The 19,278-nt window shown below is 40.1% G+C and overlaps 3 protein-coding genes across 3 annotated transcripts; all 3 read left to right on the top strand.

Moving 5' to 3' along the window:
• Positions 1-2,035: 2,035 nt before the first annotated feature.
• On the top strand, positions 2,036-6,423 carry tmem128 (transmembrane protein 128). Its single transcript, XM_068315931.1, has 4 exons — positions 2,036-2,186; positions 4,024-4,156; positions 4,276-4,437; positions 5,442-6,423. The coding sequence occupies exons 1-4, from the start codon at positions 2,084-2,086 to the stop codon at positions 5,539-5,541; spliced, it is 498 nt and encodes a 165-aa protein (XP_068172032.1). The 5' UTR covers positions 2,036-2,083; the 3' UTR covers positions 5,542-6,423.
• A 1,877-nt stretch (positions 6,424-8,300) lies between these two features.
• On the top strand, positions 8,301-13,517 carry otop1 (otopetrin 1). The gene is made up of 6 exons (XM_068316084.1): positions 8,301-8,673; positions 8,914-9,050; positions 9,377-9,435; positions 9,581-9,711; positions 11,152-12,056; positions 13,347-13,517. The coding sequence occupies exons 1-6, from the start codon at positions 8,301-8,303 to the stop codon at positions 13,515-13,517; spliced, it is 1,776 nt and encodes a 591-aa protein (XP_068172185.1).
• A 2,754-nt stretch (positions 13,518-16,271) lies between these two features.
• On the top strand, positions 16,272-19,022 carry drd5a (dopamine receptor D5a). Its single transcript, XM_068316091.1, has one exon. The coding sequence runs from the start codon at positions 16,500-16,502 to the stop codon at positions 17,871-17,873; it is 1,374 nt and encodes a 457-aa protein (XP_068172192.1). The 5' UTR covers positions 16,272-16,499; the 3' UTR covers positions 17,874-19,022.
• Positions 19,023-19,278: the final 256 nt, after the last annotated feature.

Raw genomic sequence — 19,278 nt, 5'->3', positions numbered from 1 at the left:
GTGGGATTGGATGTTGGAGTGGGGGAAGGGAAACGGGAGAGGTGCACCTGAGGTGAATTTGACTCTCACACGGGACGATGCTAATGCACATTCCTCTGCACCACGAATGGGGTTCACTTGGCAGGGGACACAGAAGCTCCATAGAAGCAAGACGCTTGGTGTCAGCCTCAGGTGAAGTTTTAATGCTGTCTGATTTTCCACCACTAGAATGAGCAGCCTCTTTACCCTACACAAACACACGCACACACACACACACACACACACACACACACACACAGATAGGAGGAGCTACAGGAAGAAATCTGCCCAGCTTTATGAAGCTCTGCTAATCCCAGCAGGTTTAACACAGATGCTCATTCATCACACTGCTCACCTGTAATTGTATATTGCATACTTTGGGTATTAGTCAAGCTCTGACTCAAGTTTGCTAGTATTACAATTGTGTTTTCTTGTCCTCAGCGGGATTCGATATTGCTTAATGATTTTGTTTTTAATCCATTGAGGATTCTAATCCACAGGATATTCGGAAAAAACTAATTTAAATCTGTTAGTGATGCAAAACAACAAATAAACACTTTATTTGTGACATTAGATATTAGAGTATTAACTGTGATCGTATGTCAGCAGCTGGTCATACCAGAGTGAGTAAAGGCTGCAGCAGCAAAACCCCTGAGTGTATTACGTTACTCCAGGACGTGTGACTAACAAAGAATAATTGTATATTCTCAAAAACAATGTAACAGTACCACAAGAAGAGACGGATAGCATTGACTGAATAAAGTCAGTCACGATTTTAGGTTGTGCCAAAGGTTAGCAAGTCAACTGGAATGAAATTAATAAAATAAATTTTTTAACACAACATAAAATTTATTGCACATTTCAATGGACTAGCACAGCCATTTGGTATGTGAGTTTCTATTGCCACTGTCAGAGATCACAATGTACAATCATTCAGTTTGTGGAATTATATTTGAATATGTCTGGTACCTTCGCATTTATGGCAATTTTCAATTGCTTGTTAGTCACACATGGCATTAGTAGTGTGCTAGACTCACAATTAACTTGCATTTATGCTACATGTGCTCATGAAAGGATTTTAACATTGCCATGTATTTCTTGTAGTCCCCAGAGAAAGACCCAGACTTCTGTGGGATGTTATGTCTGAGTATGAGGTAGCTCTCTTATCTGGGACCTCTGCAGAAGAAATCACAACGTGATAAAACTGTTTCTTTTATCTGTTTGTCAGCAATAGTCAGTTGTTCCCCCTCACAGGTGCAGACCAGGTGAATTGAATAATATAAACAAAGGTATTAAATATTAGTCGTGAAATGCAGTATTGTAATTAATAAATTACACACCGAAAATAGAATGACACTCAGGAGAGCCCAAAGCTCAGTTAGATATGACAATATTTTTAACTCATGCAATATTCTATGAAAATGTTGAACTTTTTGAAAAATGACATTTAACAAAGGTTAGAATAAAAAACTGAACCCATAACCTCATAAAGTGATAGCGCACATCAACAAGTGGGATGCAGTGACCAAGTGCTACAAAATAAATAGCAACCATCAAGCCTTTATCCAGTCGATTTTCTTCATGCTTTTTTTTTTTTCTAGCAAAAAAATAAGAAAAACGTGTCCTAATTTTTATATTGTTATATATAGGTGCTCTTAAAATAAATTTAAGCAGACACAAAATTTTAACTGCCGGCTTGGTGGTCTAATTTGTTTGATGTTTCGGTCAAGATTATTTTTTGTGGGAAAATGTCAGTCAAAAAACAATCTCCTGTCAAAACTCGAAAAAGAGCTGCACCAGTATTATTATCGGTACACGCATCACGTGATGCTGCCAGTCTGTCATATTTAACCTTTGACCTTCAGTCTATATAAATGTGCCAACTGATCTGATGCATAATGATCATTTCTCAGTTTTCTCTGCATTCTTGACATTAGCAAAATTCAACTAAAACACTGTCGCTTTAAATTGCGTCATAAAAAAGCGGCCCGTGAATCAACCCAGGAAGTACATTGTAAAAGCCAATTAGCATTCAGAGCTACAGTGAGTTACGGATAGTGATAGCATGATGCTCGATGATAGTGAGCTCGCTTCATTGCGGAACAGATTTAAGAGAGATGCGGAGTTTCTTATGCAAACAACAGCATCGAGTGACGAAAATGAAAAGAGTAAGGTTAATAAAATATGACATGCATGCATTCATTGATATTGCTAGCTATTGCCGCTATGCAACGTCAACTAGTTTTGTTGCAAAGCTAATGCTAATCGTAAACACTGATATCGGTAACGTTCTAATGAAACTTTGTGTCACCGTATAACCGGTTGGACGATGGCAACATTTCTCTAAATTGCATTCTATGGGCATCGTTAAACAAACAATAGCTGCTTAAAGAAGCTTTCGGTGAGCTGTTAGGTTGGTCCATGCCTGCTAAAATATAAAAACAGCAGCTTTGGCGTTTTTCATTCTATTCTCTATCGCTGTCTGCTCTTTGGGGGTTAAACACAGTTTCTGCAGCAGCTAAATATCCAGCTTTGTGGCCCCCTTTGGCAGGAATCCAGCAATTCTTGATTGTTTTGACTTTAGGCTAACGCTGTGTCAGATCGGCAACATAATCCAGGGAAACTCAACTCCTCCACTGTCCCCAATCTGAGGGTCATCGCTTTGCTAGTGTAAAATGATAACTGGAATATAAGCAGCAGACAAAACATGTGTTGAGTTACCATTACCTCCTTTTTCTGTTTTTTTTCTTCTTCTTTTCTTGCTACTAATTACATAAATTCTGGTTTATATGCCACCAGGAGTCCTCTTAAATTAAAGATGTAGACCGAATCCTTGTCAAGGGCAGTGAGTTCATTGTGAACCCTGCAGAGTAGACTGGGATGCCCATCAGTGGCTTACAGCAGGATTTGATGCATGAAATCAACCAGCAACTTATAGAGATCAATACCTCTCTGGGAAGTCAATTATATCCTTGAAAGGGATCAATTTCAAACTTACTAAACCTGACAGGTGGGGATTTAGAATTAAAACCAGTTCTACAGTATTAGTAGTGAATTCTGTACACACTCAAAGTGTCTAAGCGCCTTTTAGTTTTAGAGTTTTAAGTAATCCTTGTACATTAAAATGCCTAAAATTGACTAGACTTCTTAATTTGCTGATTGACAAATTATTGGTGTATTTAGTCAATTCATCACATTTCATACATATACTGTGTTAACTATGATAAGTAGTTATACCCTGTGATACTTGAACTCATTTATGAAGTTCGTTTTTTGGTGGATTTCATGGAAACCTGATTTTTAATAAGGTCATCTTGATCATATTTTACAGACTGTATCTTCTAGCCATGTCATCTTTAGATGACGAATGTGGCAGATGTTTCAAAAACTGTGCTCTTGTGTTAAAATGTTTACAGTATTGTTCAAACTCAGGCAGATATGTGATTTTACTCAAGGTAATGCTGCATTTCAAGAAATCACCTGTCCGTCTAACTTCTGAAGTTGGTGACTACAGTAAAATATAATGTGAATAAAGATATGAGTACCAGTATATTCCGCACTATAAGGCACACCTAAAAGCCTTTAAGTTTCTCAAAAACCAACAGTGCACCTTATTATCTAGTGCATCTTATATGTGAAAACCATTTTAAAATAGGCCATTCATTGAAGGTATACCTTATAATCAGATATGCCTTATAACCAGTGCACCTTATATATCAAAAATGTTTTAAAAAAGGCCATTGATTGAAAGTAAGCGTTATAGTCCAGTGTGCCTTATAGTATGGAAATTACTGTACTAAAGTATTATGGATGCATTGTTATTTATTGGGCAATCGCTTGCAGGAGAAAACTGATACTATATTCATTTCTGTGTTCTATAAGTCACTAGAAGTCAAAACACTTAGAGGACATCATTGCTCATAATTTGTTGAGCTCTGGTTTGAGTGCTTGAGAATAACTGGAACTCTTTTCTTTTTTTTCACAATTTTTTTCATTGACTTTTAGGTCAGGAGGAAAAAGATTCCCAACCTCTTCCTCGTGTTAACAGACATTCTGTTTTCTGGATCCTGGCATCCATCGGTGTGACCTACTACATAGATTTTCTCCGCAACATCATTGAGAATAATAACATCAAAAGGTAACAAATTTGTTTTTGAAATCTAGTTTAAGAATTTTTTAATAACAATTTTTAAAACTGGATATATTTCACCTCCTTCAAGTCAAATAAATGCTACTCTTTTGAACCTATTTTTCCAGTTGGTGGTTCAATGTGGGACTGATCCTCCTTGGGGTCTGTCTGTCTCTAGCCATGTATTGCATTGTGTACCTGGAGTGGTTCAAAGGCATTAAGCACTATGACCACGAGTACCCAGCCATTCCTCCCATCACCACTGCAGCATTCATTGCAGCATCTTGCAGGTAAAATAGGAAAATAAATGAGCCATTATAATCCATTTAGTTTTGTAGGTATAGTGTGGAACTTGGTTTTAGAAGAGCATTTTAATTTTATTCTTACGCATGCCAATTTTCAATCAAGCTAACATAATTTGAATTTTCCATACTTACTGCTTAGATGTTTAGGTTTTTTTGTGCATCCAAACATTGGCTACTTTCACAACAACATAGTATAGCATACTTGCCAAATCTTTGCATTAAAAGTTAAGGTCTACCTCTCTGGATTGATCAGAGATAGTTGGTTGTACCCTTGGCTCCCCTGGAACAACTGCTGACACCCATTCAGATGGAAATGGAATACTCATTACATCCCGCGAAGCAGTGATGTATTATAATTGTCAGTGTCCGTCCGTCCACCAAATATATTCACAACCTTTGCAGATAGAAAAGTGAAAGAAAAAGCACATTACTCGGGCAGCAAAGGGGATGAAAATGAGATGATTACCTTGACCTTGAGAAAACTAGGTCAAGGTCAAATTTCAACTTTTGTACATTGTTTTGCGCACATCTCGGGAACCAGATAAGATAGAAAGACGAAACAAGAGGCGTTGAAAAGGGGGATGAAAATTAAATCACAAACTTGACCTTGAAAAGCTAGTTCCAAGTCAAATTTTTACTTTTATTCCTTTTTAATGCCCAGAACAATGTTGTAGGTTTTCCTGAGTCTGCCTGCTACAGTATACCTCTAGCAGTGGTCAACTTACAAATATGAAATCAAAAGCCACATACTCTATAGTACAATATAGAATTCATTGCTGCGACCATTATGAAAGTAGGTCATGGTAAAATTTTGATTTCAGGGGTGTTGCAGTCTCTGACTGTTGCAGTCTCTGACTGCCTTGTTTCTGAATCTGAATCTGTGTCAAGCAGAAGTGAGTGAATGAAAATAAGAGAAAATTGGATTAAAATTAATCATTACTGTTGTTTCAAATTTGTTGCGCAAATTTCTAATTGTTCTTTTCTTGCAGCTTCAACATTGCCCTGTGGCCGGTGTGGTCCTTCTTCACGCCACTCATCCTCTTTACTCAATTCATGGGTGTGGTCATGCTCATCTCTTTGCTTGGATAACACTGATGGGATTGAAGGACACACCCTCGATTTGATCAGTGTTAAAACATGTGGCCGTGTGCTGCAACTGTGAACATGCTTGAAACATGTCGTTAAAAGCTACAACCCAAAGATCAATCCCCAAAGGTTGGGAAGCTGTGTAAAATATGAAAAGGCACAAAATTTGATGATTTGCACAACATAAAAACTCCAGATTTAATTGAAATTTAATCAAATGTTGAAATTTAAAAAGTGTAATCCTGTCCTAACTTTTTTGGAATAAGTTTTAACAAGGTCTAATTTTCTTTTTTCAATATTTGAAGTGTTGTCTATGGGTTATTTTTAGTTACACTTAAGGCTTACATGCTGTTTTTACTGAAATGTTACACAGCGTCCCAACTTTCTTGAAAATGGGTTGGTACATTTCTCAATACCAATGCTTTACACTTGAAAAAATTTGAAGTTCACATCAACTTGTTAAAAACATAGTTGAGTTTAGCATTTTTTTACTTTCATTTTTTTTCTTTCTTGTGGCATAATCTGGGCATATATTTATATATATATAAAATTGTACATGTAGTTATAGTGATACAGTAAAAGGTTTAAAAATACCCTAAATATTGTAAATTAAAGAAGTTTGGAATAATAAAAAACCCATCAGCTCTTGGAGTCAAAGTGGAATCGTGTCTAAGTGATGTTGGCCTCTGTGTGGACCGGCTTTGTTGCAGTCTATAACGTGGTGGTTTGTTCTCTGTGAGTTCAGTCATCTCAAATGAAAAAAAAAAGAAAGCTGTATGCAGATATGTGACTCATTCTGTCCAGCAAACTACATTTTGGAATTCTGTGGATTAATATTAGGACCTTCTTTTAATAACGAGCTCTTAATAAAATATTTTAATAACACCAAGAGTTCCTTTTTTTGTGTGTGTCATTAAGCAATGATGAAGTCATAACGACTCGGCATGCACAACAGTCTGACGCTGAATCAGATGAACAGAATTCAGATATGCACATTTTTACATGAACTTTCACAGCTGTGATGGTTTACTGTGTAGGAAATATCGCAACATTTCTAACCTAATACCTTCAAAGTTTTTATTCATAAAGCAATTTACACATACAGACTTTCACTCATTATTTTTTTTCCCAGTGATAAACTTTCTGAATTTAAAAAAGCTAACATTGTAAAAATTTATTGATGAAACATCTTGCAACAAATTTGAAAACTGCAGCAAATAAAGACCCAAAGTTGTCTGAAATTGCAACAAATTTGAAAACTGCAGCAAATAAAGACCCAAAGTTGTCTGAAATTGCAACAAATTTGAAAACTGCAGCAAATAAAGACCCAAAGTTGTCTGAAATTGCAACAAATTTGAAAACTGCAGCAAATAAAGACCCAAAGTTGTCTGAAATAAAAGTATTTTTCTCCCATGAGATTGAGTCTCGGGCGACACCAGACTGGGGCTCCTGAGTAAAAAAGCATTCCTTTTTAAACATTTGCACTTAGAACCACACTGTTGTCCTCAAATATGTTAAATCTCTGATATGATGAACCTTGAAGAACAAATAAATCTCAACACCGATTACATCAAGCCATGTCAAGACTCAATCATTGGCCATTAGGGGCCCTGATAGTAAATCGACCTGACTCTTTCCTTAACCCGCTGAAAGGAAGTGTTAAAGAAGTCACTATGTGCTGATAAGACAGATAAGTTGATCTCATCCATCCATCCTCACGGTCTAGTCTAGAAGAAGGTCCTCATCATTCTGCTGTGAATCTCGAAGGTGGTGGGCTGTGAGAATAATTGAATAAATACATTCTGTATTTTTTAAAGAATACTAAATCAACAAAGAACCCTGTCTACTTTTTAAAAACAGATAAAACAATAATTAATCCCTGGCGTCGTGCCCAGAATGTACCCTGTCTCACGCCCCCAGTCAGCTGGGATAGGCTCCAGCACTCTGCGACCCGCGACGGCAGATGAAGCAGGTATTGTATTTGACGATGAATGAATGAATGAATAATTAGAATGTAGTGAATGAAGTTCACACACTCTCCTATTTTACTTCAACAACATCCTTTGTCTGTTGATTTTTTGTTATGACCGTCTGCTCGGTATTTATATGGAACCAGAGGTTCATGATCACATTGATGGTCTCAGTGCCCTCCTTCTTAACATCCACTCACAGAAACCATTGCGGAATATTGTATGTTTCTCCTTGATTTTTTTAAAATCACAACTCAAGCACGAGTTTGGACAAAGGGCTTTGATGGGGTGGGGTGGCACTTGGATCTGAAACGCTGTCAGAGCAGGTCACCTGTCTTCAGCCTGTAAATATCACAGGTTTGTGAAATGTAATCTCTCTTTTCATCTCCTCCAGTCCTGCATGCTTAACACTCGATAGCTCTGCCCTGAGAGGATTTCAGGAGACTTGGAAAGACTGCCTGGCAGCCGCGCTGAAGAGGTGGATTTAGGCGAAACTCGCTTTTTTTGTGTGTGTGTGTGTTATTGTGGAGCATGCTTTGATTTTGCTTTACAAGATGACATTGGCATCTATTAAAACCATCCTCAGACTGGACGAGGAAACTATGCGTGACCGCTGAGCCGGACCTTGAAGATTGAATGAGCATGTTTGGCACAGTAGACTACCTATCAGGCTGAATCCCCACCTCGTAGCAACAGGTTACGCACCTGGACTCCCTCGGACGCACTTAAAGCGCGCCGTTTTGACTTGACTCGTCGGCCGGCTCTACACTTTTTTAATTCATGTCTCCCACAATGGTAGAGCACAACGGTCTGGATATCATGTGTTTGAACAAGTACTGTCACAGTTCATCCTCATCGTCAAGCTCGGAGCATGACAAGACGATATTCTCTAAAATTCAATGCAACTCCTCTCGGGACTATCCGAGGAAAAGCGCAGAGATCCTCAGCGGTCAGTACGGGACAAACGTGCTGCTGATCGGGGCGGCGTTGATGTTGGCCATTGCGCACCATGGCCCGACTGTCAAGGAAGAACACCTGCTGTCCTTCGTCACCTGCCTCATGATCCTCCAGCTGATCTGGATGATGTGGTACATCCTGGTGCGGGACAGACAGAAGAACTCGCCGTCGGAGAAAGATGTCCACGCCACCACATGCTGGATAAGAGGTGAGTGTGTGAGGTGATGCCCGTGCAAGATTACAGCAATTAACTCCAAAAGAAGAAGAAGAAGAAGTCAGATATAGATTGTTTCACTCGTGTTAGAAATGATTCAATCTATTTCTGATCAAACCACAATCGTTACAGTTGACGGTCTGCGCTTGACACACTCACCGACGAAAACAGAGTTACTACAATAAAGTTGCATCTGTGTCTGAAAGGTTTTTTTTATTTTTAAATTTCTGGTAGGTGGTTTGACCCTCCTGGCACTCCTTTCTCTGATTATGGACGCTTTCCGAATCGGGTATTATGTTGGCTACCGGTCTTGTGTGTCGGCTGTGCTCGGGGTATATCCTGTCATTCATGCAACTCACACCGTAGCGCAGGTAAGTTTACAACCCAACTTTCATTTCAATAAAGTGATAATCTTTCAGCAGCGTTAGGCACTGTGTCTTTTTTTTCTCAGCACTCACTTAACCAGATAGGCCTTTGAATAATGTGCTCTTTGTTGCTGAGGTGAGTTGCTGCAACAATATAATCCCATCATTGTGCATGTTATTTGAGTGTAACTGCATATGACAAGGGAAACGTTTCTGGTAAAGGCACTTCAATCAAATCTCAAGTGTTTTTTTGTTTGTAAAACACATTTCATAAGATTTTATTTTGTTAAATGATATGCTTTATGTTGAAGTTTTATTTTTATTATGTTTAGGTGCATTTTCTCTGGTTTCACATTAAGGATGTCATCAAGAGCTTTGAAACATTTGAGAGGTCTGTGAAATGCATGATTTAATAATTTGTTAAGAAACCTGTCTGTTATTATAGAATTAACCCAATATAAAATCTACATGCATGTCAAAGCCTGCATCATAACACTGACAGATGCTATCAATCATGAACTTGCGTATTTCCTCAGGTTTGGCGTAATCCATGCAGTCTTTACCAACCTGCTCTTGTGGTGTAACGGTGTGATGTCAGAAGCTGAGCACTTCTTGAATAATCATAAGAGAAGACTCTCTGCCCTGGGTTACAAAAACCTCACTATAGGTAAGGGCCGTTTGCTGTCTTGTAAAAGATGAGTACAAGACTCTTCTTTTCCACTGAGAGCTCCCTTTAATGAATGAAAGAAAAAGAAAGGAAAGAAGATTTGTGAAGGGGATGGGAGGTCTTGTTTTCGTCGAATGTCTCTATTAGGTTTCAGGAGACACACAGCGTTGCTAACCCCGAGGTCCCCTTTCCTGCCCTTTCCCCACACTTCAGCCACCGCCATCCTACTTGGCAACCCCCCACTTGACCTCAGAAGGCTTTGTATCTAGGCTGCTTATTCCCAAGGGTGCTGCAATTACAGTAACTGATACATCTAAGCTTCGGGTTGGGGGGTTCGACTGCTCCTCCTCATATCCGGCTGGCTACGAGGCTGGCTGCACCCTGACTGCTGTTGCCTTTTTAATTAAAGGTTGCAGTGCCATAGTGGTGGCCTTTCGGGGGGGTTAAGAAAGGATGAGGGAGGGGCATGTGGCAGTCTTTTTCTTGTTGAGATTATCTGAAGAGGGCACCAGTGCAACCACAGCATGTTGCAATTGGCAAAGAGTTTAAAAAGTGCAATGTCATCAATTTGAAAATATAAGTCCAGTCATTCAGCTAATGAGTAAAATTTCAAGTTCAATTCATATGATTATGTTAAGGTGTCTTGACATATAAGTGCAGACATTTTCAATGCCAACAAATGCAAAACACGATTGACACATTTCAAAAATTGCCGCCATGAAATTATTTCTCATCCAACAGGACAAAAACAAAGTAAATCAAAGAAATAGCAGCATAAGATTTGTTGTGAGTTCTTGATTGTTGAGAGATAACCCATAAACCCCTAGGCCATCTTTCCATTTATGGTGATCCTGATTATTATGGTAGCATGAGTGCCTCAGATGTATGTATGTATGTATGTATGTATGTATGTATGTATGTATGTATGTATATATGTATTTATGTATGTATATGTATGTATGTATGCATTTATTTATGTATGTATGTATTTATATGTATATGTGTGTATTTATACATTTATTTATTTGGTTATTTATTTATTTCAAACCTATATAAATTAGAAATAAGCATCATGTGGTAGGGGATACATATGACTAATCTTGTTCTTTAAAATGACTTTTTTTCAAATCATTTATGCTTCTACTTGTGAATTTCTGGATCATTCGGTCTATTCAGTCCGTCTCAAGGAAATAAAGAAATAAAAGTATTACAAAGTTTAGTTTAACATGGTTCCAATATATTATCAACTATTTAATTACTTGTTATATACTTGTTAAAGCTATTTCCATTCATTCTTTTATTGATAGCATTGTTCTTTTGATCTTCCTACCCATACAGTATTGTGATGGTTGTTTTTTAACAATGTCTTAATAGATAATATTAGTGCTGAATAGTGGGTTTTTCTCATGAATATGCATCTGTTTATATTTGTTTTTGCAGTGCACTCTGATCCCCAATGTAACTGCACCACCAGCACTTGTTCCATGTTCTCCAGCAGCCTCTACTATCTCTATCCCTTTAACATCGAGTACCACATCTTCGTTTCTGCCATGCTCTTTGTCATGTGGAAGAACATCGGGCGGACCATTGACATCTCCTCAAATCGGAAAAGGTTGGCCACCAAAACCCAGGGCCTGACGTTAGGCCCAATTCTAGGTCTGCTGGCATTAGCCAGCACTATCGGCATCCTGGTGGTCTACATCACCCATGTAGAGCAGTCTCTTCAAATGCGTCAGTCGGCCATTTCCATGTTCTACATTTACGGTATTATTATGCTAGTGTTCATGTGCTCTGCCGGTACTTCAGGGTTACTCATATACCGATCAGATCATATGCCACTTGACACCTCCAAGAATCCATCCAGACAGCTGGACACAGAACTGCTTTTTGGGTCTTCTATTGGCTCTTGGCTCATGTCCTGGTGCAGCGTTGTGGCCGTGTTAAGCACCAGCAGCAATCCTCCTCACCGCTGGACCAACCTCGTGTACTCTCTGCTCATTGTGTTGGAGAAGTACATCCAGAACCTTTTCATTGTAGAGTCTCTATATCGGCAGCAAGAGAATGGAGAAATGGAGGACCCTGAGCTTCTAGCTGCTCCAGAAATATTCTCCGTAACCTCCTCTTTAGCCCCACCGTACAACGGCATCATCAACCGAGCCTATGAGACTCCAGACCGGACCTGTGCCACCATGGAAAGCGAGCAGGAGGGCAGTGGACAGGTGTTCAGGTGTCCCAGGAAACCCTCTGAAGTCCCGCTGCCTGTGGGACAAAAAGTGGAGCAACCAAGTGTAAAGAGACAGATTCTGAAGAACATTGCTGTTTTCATGCTAATGTGCAACATTTCGGTAAGCATGTGTGCATGGTGAGATTCAGTTAGATTGAAGCGTATTTGTTTTGTATAAAGTCTAAATAAAGGCAAAGAGAATGTTAACTGTTTGAAACAACTGAATTTCTGAAATCAGTTGAAGCCCTTTAAATACAAATTAGAATTCTTTCATTTTTACACTATATGCACTATATTAAATATTCTAAACTATATTTACAAAACTATTTGCTCATCTACTTTCACACAAATATGACCTTCAGTTGTATCCAGTTCCTAATACAAAGAATTTCTCATGATGTCAGTCCACCTCTTGAGGCTGTAGCAGCTTCAACTTTTAGGAGTGTGTTTATTGGAATGTTTTATCATTCTTCCAGAAGGGCATTTGTGATGTCAGATACTGACGCTGGACGAGAAGCCCTGTCTCTCAGTCTAATTCATCCCAATGGTGTTCTATCGGGTTGAAGTCAGGCCTCTGTGCAGGCCAGTCAAGTTCTTCTCACTCATCAAATGTCTTCATGGACCTTGTTTAGTGCCCAGGTGGCTTCCTGTCAGTGTACCATGCCGCTGAGCTTCTGAGAGACCCATTCTTTTGCAAATGTTCGTAGGTAGTCTGCATGCCTAGGTGGTTGATTTTGTACATCTTTCGCCATGGAAAAGGATTTGAACACCTAAATTTAAGTGCGTTGGATAGCTGAGCAAATACTTTTGGCAATATTGTGTGTGTGTGTGTGTGTGTGTGTGTGCGCGCGCGCGTACATATATATAGCATGAGTGCCTCAGATTTATATATATATATATATATATATATATTTATTTATTTATTTTTTACATTTTTCCTTCTCATTATTGCTGCATGTGTTTCAGTCAGGGAAAACACTGTTTGAAAGCTTATTATATAATTATTTTTATACAAAATAATGGCATAGATGGTTATGTGTGATGTGACAGATGTCACAGCAGCATCAGAGTGTTTTAACCCCTCTCTGATTTTTACATTTTAGTGTCTTTAGGCACGCTGTTTTGTGTTTATTACCCACTGTCACTGCTCTCGTCCCTTTGTTACAGCTGTTTTCAACACAAAGCCATAACAATTACAGGACACTCCACACCTAACTTTAATTATCACACTGACAGAGTTAGTACCTGACTGGTGAGTGTGTTGTAGCATTTAGCCAGACAAATTTATGGAAATATAAGTTTACTGCTGCTTTCTAAGTGTGGAAATAGAACCAGTATGCAGATGTTGGGAGTGTGCTGCCCTCACATGGCCAGAAACACACAAACTGTACTATACCTTTCTGTCTTTCAGCTGTGGATACTTCCTGCCTTTGGCTGCCGGCCACAGTATGACAACGGTTTGGAGCAAGAGACATTTGGCTTCAGCATATGGACCACAGTTCTCAATTTTTCCATTCCTTTAAGCCTTTTCTACCGCATGCACTCAGTGGCCTCCCTCTTCGAGGTGTTCCGCCGGGTCTGACAGGAGAGTGAGATGACTGAACACGCACTGGAACACCTGCCACCACTAACACCACTGGAGTGTCTCAGCGCAGGTCAACCGTTTAGGAGGCTGTATGGGTCACTCTCGAGGAGACTTGAAAGCAAGCCATTGAGACAAAGAATAAGTAGATTGCCGAGTGTTGGGATTACAGAGGAACACTAGGCGATCTACTACAACCCATGTCCCTTAAAGATATACCTTGTGTAATATAAGGCCTCATTTGTTGATAGAAATAGGGTACTTTCTACCTTTGCCCTGTAAACATATTTCAGTAGGTTCTCCTCACTGATGCATCATGTGTAAATAAATGCTGTATCTGCACATTATGCACTATTTTGTACAGCTTTAAAATAACAGTATCAGAGAATACCACAGCTAAACCAATGAAACACCTGCTAATCTTAAATACACCATAAGATAATAGTACTGTATTTGCCAGAGCCTCATTGGTGTACCACTATATATGGATATAGTTCTCATTTTCTCCTTGTAGTAGTTCATGTGTTTTATTTTTAATGTAACACTCAGCAACACTTGAGCTGCAATAGTGACAATCTTAGCACAATGTTTGAATAATCTTATATGTTCTCTCAAGTTGAATGCTAAGTTATATTGAAAAGTATGTTACTAGGTAGACTGCTCATTATTATGGATCTGTATGCACATTTTATCAAGTAGGGCAAAGTGTGATAACAAACTTTCTGTCAGACAGTGTTTACTTTTTATATCCTAAAAGAAATCATCTATATTAGCTTTAAAAAGCTGGTTTAAATTTTGTTCAAATCTGGTGTATCTTTAGTCTGATGTGAGAACCTTGTATCATAATAGTTCTGATAAGAATAGGCGGCACCAATTTAAAGAATATCAATGAAAAAGAAGTATTGCTATTATGACAACTGTCACTCATCAGACCAGAGATTGTAGGTTTACACCAGCAACGAAAACCATCCTAGTTTCTGACATTAATTAACCATTTTTAAAATTATAATATTAAATCATATGTTTACTATTCTGTACAGTTATATCAGTGAGTTCTCATCCTGGTGCTATCCACTGTGTGTTTTCACTGTATGCCAGCATGTTCTACAGGTACTTATATCATGTTTTTTTTAAACACTGCCATGTTAATTAAAATCATCATTCAGACACTGTGATACAATTACAATTTTGTGAAATTCTAATGAAATGGTGCTCATATGAAATTATGTGTACAGTAGTGATGAATGTATATCCTTCACTCGTTGAAATAAATGATAGTTATCATTTTTCCTATACGAGATGGATTTCATCTCTTTCACGGTATCTTGCGCTCGTCATGACAGAATTTATGAGTGGATTTTGGAGGGAGCAGAAGGTATTTCTCGTTTATACCACGTGGTGGCGCTATTTATATTTGTAGAATTTTACATTGCAGTCGGAGGGACAGACAGACAGACACAGACTGATCGATCAATAGATAGATAGATAGATAGATAGATAGATAGATAGATAGATAGATAGATAGATAGATAGATAATGTCTAAAAGTGAAAACCATTGCTTTGCATGTTGTGAATTAAGTATCCGACAAATGTATCGACACACAATGACTTCATCTGACATTGTTTTCCTATATGCAATAATAATAATCTAAATAGGCATAATTTAGACACCAACCTTAGAGAACCACCAGTGTTCTCAGACACTTGACCCCAATCAGTGGCCAGTAACCCACTGAATGGGAACATCTGGAACAAGTAAAGACAGAATTAAATGTGTCAGACACAGGTCGCCGTCTGACATGACATGGAGAGATTATAGGTTACTCATGAGAGTTTAGCAACGGGCGTCGGGAGATTATTTTGACGTAATGTCAGACTGATTTGACAGGCGCGCAGACACATCTAAAAATACCAGTGACGTTACAAAGCCGGAAACTGAGTTGATGCTGCACACACACGCGTTCGCGCGCACACACACGCACACACACACACACACACACACACACACACGCACGCAGCTCTGGACTCTGAAGTCACTCGCGGTGTCAGAATGTGGTTCATGTGGTTCAAGTGCTCACAGGTAAGAGCTGTCACCTACAATCACCAATCAATAACCTAAGATTGACGACTCCCTCCAGATCGAACAAAAATAGATGGACAGACAGACAGACAGACAGACAGACAGACAGACAGACAGATAGATAGATAGATAGATAGATAGATAGATAGATAGATAGATAGATAGATAGATAGATAGATAGATAGATAGATAGATAGATAGATACATAGATACATAGATACATAGATACATACATAGATAGATGATGTAGTATTAACATTGATAACATTGATCTGTCTACGACGGACACGCTGCGTAGGAAATGTCTTCAGACGCGTCCGGCAGCCGGATGTGTTTATCTAAGTGATTCCTGTAAACTTTGATCCTACGACATTTTCACTTCCGTCTCATCGTCGACCCCAATTGACAGAAAGCGCTCTGATTGTTTCACACCCTCTGAAACAAAACAGCAAAATTCCCCCTAATGTTGACTTTCTCTCACCCCAGTTCTTACGCACTGCATTGTCCTTTGTGCGTAACGGCGCGCACAAGGGAGGCGTGATGTCAGTAGCGCCCAGCCCTGGCCAGGTTAGCGCAGGATGTAGGAACTCCATCCGCACCTACACCCTGATGAGGATTCCGCACGCTGGAGACATTCATTGACTTGGCCGGGTCAGACAACAGGACCGTGGATGCTGCAACATGCGCCCGCCAATGTTCGCAACGTTTCACCCCCTCAGCGCACCTGGCACGCCGCTCGGCTCAACTTTAACGCACTCACTTCTCCATCTCCGTCGGTTCAGTACTCTACAGCGGGTTGGCAGCCGAGCAGGTCAATGGGGACTGTACGGTCAGTGGCTGATAAGGGCGCTCGTCCCCGCGCATGTAGCAATGGACTGCAGCTTTACTTGAGGAGAGGAACATGGAGAACCCAGCCAAGTATCTGTCATCAGCGCGGGGGATTGAATCTCTGCCGTCGCCCCTAGAAGAGATTATGTGGAACAGCACCGCAGAGGAGGCAAACGACCAAAGGACGGATATTATGGTGCGCACTGTGACGGGCTGTTTGCTGTCCGTGCTCATCCTATGGACCCTGCTCGGGAACATCCTGGTTTGCTCCGCGGTGTTGCGCTTTAGGCACCTGCGGACCAAAGTCACTAACATTTTTATCGTCTCACTGGCTCTGTCGGACTTATTCGTAGCGGTCCTGGTGATGCCCTGGAAAGCTGTGGCAGAGGTAGCGGGGTACTGGCCATTTGGTACTTTCTGCAACGTCTGGGTCGCTTTTGACATTATGTGCTCCACCGCATCCATCCTCAACCTCTGTATTATCAGCGTTGACAGATACTGGGCCATCTCAAGCCCCTTCCACTATGAGAGGAAAATGACCCAGCGTGTTGCCTTTGTAATGATAAGCATCACTTGGACGCTGTCTGTCCTCATTTCATTCATACCGGTTCAGCTAAACTGGCACAAAGCCAGCAGTGACGACGTGACCGGGAACTCTTCCGCGAGTGGACAGATGGAGGAAAATTGCGACTCCAGTTTGAGTAGAGAGTATGCTATATCTTCTTCTTTGATAAGTTTCTATATTCCCGTGGCGATTATGATTGTGACTTACACAAGAATATACCGGATTGCGCAAATACAAATTAGAAGAATAGCCTCTCTGGAAAGAGCGGCAGAACACGCGCAAAGTTGCAGAACCAGCAGAATAGAGTGCCAACACCACAACACCTTGAAAACGTCGATTAAACGGGAGACAAAAGTGTTCAAAACTCTGTCAGTGATTATGGGCGTGTTTGTGTGCTGCTGGTTACCTTTCTTTATCCTTAACTGTATGGTCCCGTTCTGCGACAGAGCTGTCACAGACCAGGACGCGGGTCTGCCGTGCGTCAGCGAGACTACTTTTGACGTCTTCGTGTGGTTCGGCTGGACCAATTCCTCCCTAAACCCCATCATTTACGCCTTCAATGCAGAGTTCAGGAAGGCCTTCGCCAGCCTGTTGGGTTGTCGCAATTTCTGCTCCAACACACCAGTGGAAACAGTTAACATCAGTAATGAGCTGGTCTCATATAATCAAGACACCCTGATCCACAAGGAAATCGCGAACGCCTACGTGAATATGATCCCCAACGTGGTTGAATGTATGGAACACGAAGAGGCGTTTGACAGGATTTCACAATTTTCACACAACCATGAACACGCCACCGACTCGATTTGTGACTTGGAGGACTGCGAGGCAGACATCAGTTTTGACAGGATGTCGTCCTTCACACCCAATGGATTACACTAACTCCATCTGTGTGTCTCCCCCGTGCGTAACTGGATGTATTAATAATTACAATAATGCCATTGTTCACTTAGTTATCATGTTCCACAGTCTCTCCTCTATACGCGTGGAACACAGATCACGGTCTACTGCGCAAACGCCCCCTTTGGGGATCCACTGACTTCCTCATGGGCACTTCAGCAGGACGCACGCCTCTGTCGTCACAAGACAGACCTGCCGCCGATTTGCGTCATTCACAAGATGTAATGTTGTTGTCCTGTTCTGATAAAAGTGATGTGTAGGTGTTAATTTAAATGACAAGTGAAGTCTGTGTTTATTTGTTCAAAGGTTCAGTGGAGCTGAAGCTATAAAGCTCAAAACGTCCGTTTCATCCCCACGAGGGGAATGTTTGTAAAGACTCAGCTGAGGAATCATAAAACTGTTGCTGCTTACAAACCTCATGTGTATCCAGTGCCCTCTTCTCCACTAAGCATGAAAACTGAGGGCAGCCTTACAGACAGTGCATCAAAGACAGCTCTACTCAAATGCAGATATTGCGCCTTATAGCTCATTCAAAGAAGACTTTGGAGTCATAACAAGAATGTGATGGTATGGAGTATAATGATGCCAAAATGTAGTATTAAAATGTTTACCCACTTCACCCACTTCCTCATTGACACGTGCACTGCGCCTCATGTACTGTGATCCAAGCCCAGGTAACTGAATGCTTTGATGGAGTAAAACATTAAAACAACAAAAAAACAAACCTGTGCTATAGATGTGCGAAAGTTTACACTAGAATCACTTTTCCAAATCAAACAATTACGACCATAAACCAGAGTCAATATGACAGTCAAAACTGCAACGCCTTTTTGTGATTTTTAATTTCTCTTTGAGGCCAAAACAAGTAACTAGTTTTTAAGTCACAGGTACTTCTTACAAAAACCAGCAAAACAGAAGGAAGAGTCAGTCCTCAGTGACCAAAGATTTCAAGGTGTGAATCAATAACTCAGATAGCACAAAGCAACAATCTGTCAGCTACAGAGCTATTGCTGCCAGATAGAGCCTGCACTCGAACACGCACATTCTCACCTGAGGCTACTGGATCAACATCAGTCGATGTCATACATCACCTCTTTCTCCTACTCATCTCACCTCCATCTTTGTACTGTACAGATGACCTGATTTGAATGTATGCTGTCCTTTAAACAGTGAAGTGTGTCATCATTTGTCTAATAAAATGCTGTCATACTGAGAGGAATGAGTTCTCGGCTATTTTACCGAATGTGAATTGAGAGTTTAAAATGGTTGGGGGAGTTCAAATTTTAGTTTAATTTTTAATTTCAATTTTACTCATCAGCAATGTGCTCCAAACCGTGCCCTTTTCTGTTTTTTCTTTTTATTTGGTTTTATTTGCATATTAATGAAA

The sequence above is a fragment of the Antennarius striatus genome, chromosome 5 (assembly GCF_040054535.1).
Source record: "Antennarius striatus isolate MH-2024 chromosome 5, ASM4005453v1, whole genome shotgun sequence".
Taxonomy (NCBI): domain Eukaryota; kingdom Metazoa; phylum Chordata; class Actinopteri; order Lophiiformes; family Antennariidae; genus Antennarius; species Antennarius striatus.
Note: the sequence above shows the minus strand (reverse complement) of the source record. Positions and strands in the feature narration are given on the sequence as shown.